The sequence below is a fragment of the Pterocles gutturalis genome, unplaced genomic scaffold (assembly GCF_000699245.1).
Source record: "Pterocles gutturalis isolate BGI_N339 unplaced genomic scaffold, ASM69924v1 scaffold17591, whole genome shotgun sequence".
Taxonomy (NCBI): domain Eukaryota; kingdom Metazoa; phylum Chordata; class Aves; order Pterocliformes; family Pteroclidae; genus Pterocles; species Pterocles gutturalis.
In genome coordinates, this window is record NW_010105825.1 from 9,929 (window position 1) to 18,866 (window position 8,938).

General features: G+C 37.2%; 1 protein-coding gene across 1 annotated transcript; it reads right to left on the bottom strand.

Annotated features, from left to right (window-relative positions):
* Positions 1–609: 609 nt before the first annotated feature.
* RORA (RAR-related orphan receptor A) lies at positions 610–8,759 on the bottom strand. The gene is made up of 6 exons (XM_010087546.1): positions 8,643–8,759; positions 7,293–7,425; positions 6,497–6,604; positions 4,979–5,089; positions 3,554–3,666; positions 610–2,239 (listed from the first exon to the last, which is right to left on the bottom strand). The coding sequence occupies exons 1-6, from the start codon at positions 8,730–8,732 to the stop codon at positions 2,075–2,077; spliced, it is 720 nt and encodes a 239-aa protein (XP_010085848.1). The 5' UTR covers positions 8,733–8,759; the 3' UTR covers positions 610–2,074.
* Between the last annotated feature and the right edge of the window lie 179 nt (positions 8,760–8,938).

Genomic DNA, 8,938 nt, shown 5'->3' on the forward strand with positions numbered 1-8,938 from the left:
TCATAGGTGTCATAGCTAATGTCTCAATTTGACCGCAAAGGAAACATGTTCAAATAATAGAATAAACCTCTATTTTGCTTGTAATAACCCACTGACCTAATTCTCATTTTTAAAATAGCTATGCTTCAGTGTGCTTCTGTTGACTTCTGTTACTTCTCAATGACTATAATATATGCAAGAGATTGTTTATCCTTGGAAATTAAAGCAGTGGAGTACATTCTGTCTCATTCTTTTTTCCTTTTTTAAAGTTCCTGGGTTTTCCTTATGTACTTCACCAGAAACTTAATTTGTGTAGGCCTCCAAGGCATCCAATTATACATCCTTATCTCATCCAAACCAATTATGTAGCTCTGGCTCAAACAGCCACAGTTTATTTTGTAATGTTGTTTATTGTGAATCAGCTTCCTTCAGAACTAGGTTTACTTGCCAAATTTGCTCAAGAGACAGTATTCTTCCTAAAAGGAATGGTAAAGATGGCAAGATTCGGCTTATTGGTTGGTTATGCAATACAGGAATCAAAATTTCAGCATTACAGAATGCAGATGTACGATATTAATGATTTCTAAGCATCATACAGAGTACAAACAATGCTTTCTAGCAACAGTGTGCCTTTGTTAGTCTGTACTCATCTGATAAGCTTTAAAGTGCATCTTTTTAAATAATGAGAGCAATGGGCTTCTCTGTTCAGCTACCTGAAATTGAACTGCTGGATGCTGGAAGAACATGGGTCAGTGTCTCATCTCACTGAAGTCAAAGACAGAGCTCCTATGGATTTGATAGGCTAGAGTTTGGAGTTTGAAGGCATTGTTTACAATATGGAGTACAAAAGTATGTAATATGTATAAATATTACTTTTCCACATACATGTCATACACACATACTTTTACTGTAGATACAGACTTGAGTAAATACCTTCAAACCTGGGTTTATGGTGGGCAGAAACACACTTTATTTAATAGCCTGATTTTCAAGGATACTGTGTTAATCATTTGTAAAGGATCTGTAATTGCCTAGTTTTAACTTTGACCACAGAAAATCAGCACCGTTGAAAAGGAGGCTTTTGACTTGTGCACCTAAATCTGACTTTAGGCCTACAATTTTAAACATCCAGGTTTGAAAGTTTTGAAAATAAAAGTACCTTTGAAATTAACATCTGAAAAGCTGATTTTAATTTCGAAAATTGTCGTTATGTTCAACTCTTTAAAAAAAATCTGTGTAACCATTTCAGGATATGACCAGCCTCTCTTTAAAAGTAACATGGAAAACAGCAGCATAAATACCTCCCAATGTACCAGTACCTGCCAAACCTTTTTCAGTTAAACTTGAATTTCTGGTGCACATGCAACACAACAATGAACACGCTAGCATTTAATTTAAAGAAAAAGGTGCAAAATGAAAGTGCCTTATCAATTCAACAAGAAAAGCTATACCAGGAACTACATTTTATATTAATTAAAACAATATATAAACAATATCTCTTTTGCTATATATAGTCTTCATGCCCATTTACCCTGTAATATATTATAATGCTATTGTTGCTATTGCTATGGACCCTTTTCATGCCGTTCTGTCTACTGGCAAACAGTGGTAGGTGAAAAAAATCGTCCTTCATGAAACAATGAGCAAGTTGTGCAAACTGATGCTGAAATCTCTGCAATGCACACCAGTCGCTGATTACTAGGTGGACTCTCTGTTCTGATCAACAAATTGATTGTTCTGTCAAAAGTCTGGGCAGTGAACTACAAGAGAAAACAACCTTCTGACATTAGTACCCTCAGTCTGTGTAAACAGAGGTCAAGGATTGAGAAGTTGAGACAGAAAAAGGGTCCATATTTGTAGGCATAATGGAAATCATATGCATGAGAAAAACAAGTTCAACTTTGTTTCATTGTTTCCCATCCTTCGCCTGACCCCGACCGCCAAGAGATGTGCAGTGTGTTGGCTCCCTAGGTCTGTGCAGGGCCATATAAAGTGTCTTGGTTTTCTTTCTTTTTTTTCTTTTTTTGTTTCCTTTTCCTTTCTTTTGTTTTAATGTTTGTACTTCGAACATTCTAGAAGTGCTTAGGTGATACGTTTACCCATCAATTTGCATCGCTGGCTCAAATTCTGAAGTGAACAACTCCTTGTAAAGTGGAGGAAAATGAAGTCGTACAATGTCTGGGTATATTGCTTTAAATGCCATAAGCTTTTCTGTATGTCGTCCACACAGTGCTCTTAAAGTAGACACTTTGCATATTAACTGAAAAAAAAATGAACAGAAGTCATACGGTCATATATGGAACCAGGCCTCCCAATCATGCTCTTAGGAGTAAAGTTCTCTCAAACACTTTGAGTTCCCTTCAATTTACTTTAACAATGACATTTTGACATTTCAGATGCATAGTCACAAATGCTATGTTAGATTAAAAAAAAAAGAGGAAGCCACTAAAAAGCTATTTAAGTAACGGATTAATGGTATTTGTGAAAAAATAATTTTCTTTAAGTTCCTAGGAAAATGTATCATTAGGTTTCCTCACTTGCCTACCAAGCACTGGATTGATATAGAAGTATTTCATGGCTGGATCTTCAGCCATGCAACTTAGTCATTGGAAGAACGTAGTCCTGACTACTTTAAAACCCACTGTGAATATTATGGAGGGAACTGGCAGTGCAGCAGATTAGGCTTTCTTAATTTATGCCAAATAAGGTGAAAAGAAACAGACCAGAAAAATCTATACTTCAAAAATATCACTGGGGTACTCCCTGAACTTACTGAGTAAATTATTTCTATCAAAGCACATGGAAGAAACTTTCTTCGAACAAAGGTATCCAAAGTATGCTCTGGGAAAAGAATTATAAGAGCTAGGATTTGAAGTGAGGACAATCTGTAAAGCCTGGGCTGGACCATCCTACTTCTACTGTAATTAATTCTGTGGTGTGACACTAAGCGTAAGCTTTCCAGCTGTGTAGAGTTCTAAAAGGAACCTTCTGTAAGGAAGTGCCTATCCTCCCCCTGTTCTTGGTTTTTCTTTTAACATCACACCACTTTTCCATTTTTGAAAAATTAAGATACTTTAGATTAGCATAATAGTATGTAGTGTCTCTTTTCTTTTCGCTAGGCATTAATATTTGGAAGAACTTCTGAGAAAACAGCTGTGTGGACAGCTTCTTGTGTAAGACTGAAAAACAAGGTTAGCTTGGGTGTTGCATGTTATAACAATTGTCACGCAGGCAGAGATTTCATGAGGATTAAGGCATGCACATTGTAGAACTGAATAACTATTGTGTGTGGCAGAAATGCTGTGTGCGAGAAACAGGATAAAAACCTTCATCGCTTTTCATGAAGTTCAACATTAAAGTACTTCTTTTCAGACCATTATCAACCTTGTTTCCTAGTACATCGTCATTTCACCTCTTCTAGTCTTTAATAAATAGTTTCAGCTAAGCACCTTGATTTTGAACAAAGAATTTTGGGTTTATAAATAATAGATGAACTGCTTAAAAGATTTAACACCATAATTAGGATACCGCTCTTAAGAAAGCATACATTCAGAGTTCACAGTACGATTCTTACCTTTGTTAGAATCCCGTCTTCTCGGTGGTTCTTCTGTAGGACATGCTGAAGTGCTAGCTGGATCTTCTGTTGGAGTTTTTCAATTTTTACTTTCTCCTGAAGCCACGAGCGATCTAAATATAAAGGGAGTTAACACCTAGTACTACACACATCAACCACAGTTTGTTGTACAAGAAGTACTAAGTCAGTTACAGATTCATCTTTCTTGTTTGCAACCTTCCTTCCACTTCTTATATACTCTTACATAGAAAATGAGTTTCAAAGTTAATATGTTTTGGTGTATATTTATTACGTGCATTTAAAATTACTTTAGCCCTTAATTAGAAGAATGCAGTGTATCTGAGTAAGATTTATTAATCATTTACTAACAAGGTCTGTAAAATGGAGGGTATTTACAAAATGAAGGTAGCAACTTTTTAATGGGAAATAATAGATCACATAATGAACAAATAGTTGGAGCGGATCTTCTTGCTAAGATCTATAGTGATATACAGAAAAAACAGAAGCAAATATTCAGCTATTAAAAAAGAAAGTTCCTAAACTTCCTAGCAGAAACATCTTCTGTGTGGTAGAACTGTGGTATTCAGTGGATTACATACTACGACACAGCTTCTGATCTGGCAAACAGCACGAGAATGTATTTATGATAGTCCCAGTAAACCCACTGTTGGTAAAAGACTCTTCTTCCACCACCACTCTTGAGTCTGCTATGCTGCAGTGTAAAAACAGCGCTTATTTCCTTGGGTGTTACGCCAGACACAGACTGACTTTCTGCACCGGCATCTTGTTTCACCTGACCTAATAAGCCTTCCCAGAACCTGCAGTACTGCGGGTATCTATTTGAGATTATGAAGTTATTTTAGTCATGGGTATGGTAGACCCCGGCTGACTCTTGGGGTGACTTGTATGTCTGGCACCATAATTCTCAGCGTATCCAGTTTCATGATGGGGACAGATACCTAAGCTACCTTGGTACCTTTGTACCACACTGAAATAGCAACCCCGCTTAACAGACCTGAGGTGACACTGGAAGCATTCTGTCATGTGCTCGAGATAATTCTGATACAGCTGCAAGCTCACATACATTGAAAGCTGACTGTAAATTCAGTGGCTACCTTCTGCCTGTCTCACCTAGATTGACCCAGTGCTCTCAATCACATTCATTTAAGCTTTTGCAAAGAAGCTGAGTCTGCAATGAGGTGAAAATTTGGAAAACAGTAGCGTAGATTAGGATTTCAAACTTAACAAATTTATTCCTAAATTCGTAGTTTTAATGTGCTTATTAAAATAAAAATCTTGGTCAAGAAGGAGACATTCAAAAGGCTGATGACATTTCACACTGATAGTTTTAACATTGTCATTAAAAAGACTTCAAAATAAAAACGACCTCTACCATTCAACCTAGAGCAAAGCTTTATCTCTTACCTGCTGACATTAAAACAAACGCAGAAAACAAAGCTATCTCGTCTTCTGTCAGGTGCATAGAACATAAACTTTTTCCAAATTCAAACACAAAACTAATGAAGTCTTCACAACCTGCCAAAAAGAAGGTACAGGTCACGCTACATTGTTTGAAACTACCTCAGAGATAGAGAGTTGTTGATTTATTCTGATGGAGGTGAAAAATGGATGTAAAATACTTCATAGGTGAATGGTCTTCTCTTCAAGGACTGTGGAGTGATGGGTAGCAAGATCTCACTCATGCTGGAGGTTATTACCCCATTCCCACAGGTCCCCAGCTCCCACACCCTGGCAGCCAGTATCTGGAGAGTTTTGCACACTGTATCTTTTCCACATTTGGTTCTTTTCGGGTAAATATGGATAAAAGCCAAGCCATTTTCATGCTCAATATTGGTTTAGCTTTATTTCTGTCCTAAGGGGAACTTCCTCATGTCACTGCGGAGGTTCAAAATGTGTTATCTGAAAAGTGCTCATTTTAAGACTGTTGAGCACACAGAAGAGGGAGGGGAGGGAGGCATACAGGGTACATGCAGGAGCAAAGGGAGAAACCAAGGTCTGAAAGCTTTTCATGCAGAAAAGGAACTCTGTCTCCTTTCATCCATTCTCTTGCTCACACAGGTGTAAGTCGGGTTACTGCTGCTGTTACACATGCTGTTACGCAGTTTGCAGAAGTGGAGCCCTGCTTTGAAGGGGATTGCAACCTGATGGAAGAGGGCTCTTCTCTGCAGAGCTCAGCCCCAACCCAGACTAAATTTCTGGATGTAGTTGGTAACAGATGAAAGTTACATTTCATTGGAACCCACATCTGATACTGCATTCTCTGAATTGTTTGCACTCAGACCTTGTACCTTGAGGTGTTTTAGAAAGGCAGAGAATACTTCAGTAATTGTACAGCATTCTCCACTGCTGTATTTTCACTGCCCTCCAAAATGGCTTACATCCCAAATCTATACCCAGTGAAATGCATCCTCTTAAAAATCAGGAAAAAATATACAGAAAAAATTTTCAAAATGTAAACTGTGGTTTAACAACAAAAAAAATTATTTACAGTATTTTACCTGCAGATAACTGGATTTTGCGTATTACAAAACTATCAGCATCTTCAAAGCAGTAACATCAGTATATCCAAAATTAGCTTAAAATCTGCTGCCTTTTCCAACAGGATATATAAAATGTTACACTAGATATGAAATCTGGGCTTCTGTTCTTCACAAGCGTGTCCAAACTCTCTACCCTGATCTAAGTATTGAATTTCAACACTAACAGTCCTTTACTGCATGGAGTTAAGCTGTTTTAACTCTTGAAATCAGCTTGGCCTCAAACAGAGCCAGCATAACTGCTTAAAAAATAAGCAGTTTGAACTTTGGAACTCTTTTATTTGAATACTATGGCTTGAATTTTTCAAAGCGGCCTTCCCCTTCCTTTCCATCTTACTAGTTTTATTCTGTTTTTTTAAAGATACGACACTTGACATTGTCTTACCTAAGGACTTGAAAACCTCTGGGCTAGCATACTTGCCATCAAAGTAGACTGTGTTGTTCTGGGAGTCAAAGGCACGGCACATTCTGATGAACACAACCTCTAAAGACCCTAAAACAGAAACAATGTATGTTTGACTATTTAAGGAGAGACTTCAATAGCAAAGAGCAAATGAGGATTTAAAAATTTCCTATGCTCTGCATTCAGTATCAATCGAGTAGGGTGGTAGGTTTCTGTGGTGTAACAGAGCATAGTTTGATTTGCTAGTAAAATTAAAAGAATTCCCATAAAAACCCCTTTAGAAGTTTTTGGTAAAGCAACTTAGTTAATGCTAATAAACTCTAATTTTTTTTTATTAGAGTAATGAAGTCTCTGAAGTCAAAGCAGTGCATTTATGTTTATGTTCACGAAGCTTTGACAACTTCATTCAGTATTTGTAAACTGCATAATTTCTACAAGATCTTGCATAGAACAATCTGGACTTTTACCTTGAAATATGTTACTCACTATTAGCAAGCCAAAACAAAAAATTTGAATCCAGCTTTTGCATCTTTATACACTCATTGCTCCCTTTGGTCATAATGAAAATTTCATACATAGACTTGAACTCATTCTGTCCAGAGGAACTAAGTTATGTTGTTTCAAACAAAAGCACAGACAATTTGTAAGGTTTTTTCCCCTGTATTATTTTAAACGATCATTGTACAACTTATGTGTAAGTGTATACAGTCACTGGATACAGGTAACACCTTCCTCAGTAAATACTAATAGAAGCAGACCTTAAAACTGACCCACATACCTGCTTTTAAAAGCACAATTTGATCATTTTGACACAGTTCCATAAAGCCATCAATGCGTTTGGCAAATTCCACTACATACTGTATAGCTTCTGTTATTTTGACTGCGCATAACTGCCACATTACCTCCCTTTGCTGTTTGAGAGAAAAGAAAAATTGAAAAATTACTAATCAAGGTTTGGAAAGCCCATTTTCACTGCGTAAAAACTGAGCTGAAAAAAAAGGCAGAGTGAATTCTCTCCAGCACTCCTGGCTACAGTCTGCTTAGAAGACAAGGGGAATTAACCTCGAAGCCAAAGCCTCACGTGGCTGAGTGACAATGCAAACGTAAGACTTCTTCAGTGACATCAGAAGAGATCCAGGTCGGAATCTTTCTATTTCATAAGCCAAAAGGTCAAAGTATAATAATTCTGGTGACTTCAGTGGGAATTTTATCCACTGCATCTAAAGAAAATGCCAATTTACACTAGCAGCGCATAATCACATTTTTCCTATCAACTTCTGTATTTTGTGCCGAATGTAAATTATCTAACTAGCTCATCTTCTTAAACATACATATAAAGATATACATCATGAAGTTCATCTTATTAACAACATAAAGACGAGACGCAAGTAGCGATTTTTTCATATGTTGATAATAATTCAGAATGAAATTACCTAATGAGTGGAAAAAATGTTAATGCTTAAAGGTTAAATATTTTTCTGTGGAAGTGAAAAATATGTTCAAAGAACAACGTGCTTCCCAAGACAGTTTTCTGAAAGTAGCCATTTGGTAGTAGTTTGTGCATGGAAGGCATACTGGAAATACAAACATTGCTTAAACCTTACAATACTCACGGGTGGTATGGCAGTGCTGGGCCATTCTATAGGTAAAACTGAAACACCGAGTGACAACTGTAGAATGAATCAGGATTGCAACCAGGCATTGAAGGCAGGAAATCTGACAGAGTTCTGTGTTTAAGCTCAAAATGAAACACACCATGTAAAATTACAAAACTTGGTGGCTTCAGCTTTTGTTGTTGTTGATCCAAGAGATTACAAATTAAGAAATGAAAAAAACATGCCATTTAGCATTGAAAAAATTTCTCTGGTTTCTTATCCCTGTTTATCAATCACAGATGGATTTTAGGAGTATGTCTTTCTTTGCCTTTTCCTGTACCTGTAAAAATCACAAATGCAAGGGATATCTTAACCACCTTGCCGCTTTTGATTCTAGCATATTTTTTTTTGAAAACACACAAAAATATATTCCTGATAGTAAACAGAAAGCAGTGCAAAAGTGAATTTTGCAAGCTGTTATGGAAATACCGTGCTTTAGAAAAAGCATGCCATAGTTTGTTATGCTTTTATACCTTGTTCTGATAGTTCTCGATTTCTTCCTGCAGAAAAGTCTGCCATGTTATCTGCTGTAGCTCCTCTCTCAAGTACTGGCAAGTTTCCATGTGTGACTTGGAAATGTTCTGTGCAAGGTGTTCTGAAAGAAAGACCAGAAAGTGACACACGTTAAAAATGCAAAGCTCTACCTTCCGACACGAGAAAGCTAACATGTTCCAGGTGCAACAGGGGGCGGGGAGAGGGTCAGCAGGTAGACCACAAATGCTTTAATCTCAGCTCTGCCGGGATCGTGCTTCACGGAGCGTGGCGAGCG

Coding starts and splice junctions, on each gene's coding strand:
- RORA (XM_010087546.1), bottom strand. CDS start 8,732: ATGGAAACTTGCCAGTACTTGAGAGAGGAGCTACAGCAGATAACATGG. Junction 5,090..6,496: donor AGAGGTTTTCAAGTCCTTAG/GTAAGACAATGT, acceptor TCTTTTTGGCAG/GTTGTGAAGACTTCATTAGT. Junction 3,667..4,978: donor GTTTGTTTTAATGTCAGCAG/GTAAGAGATAAA, acceptor CTTTATATTTAG/ATCGCTCGTGGCTTCAGGAG.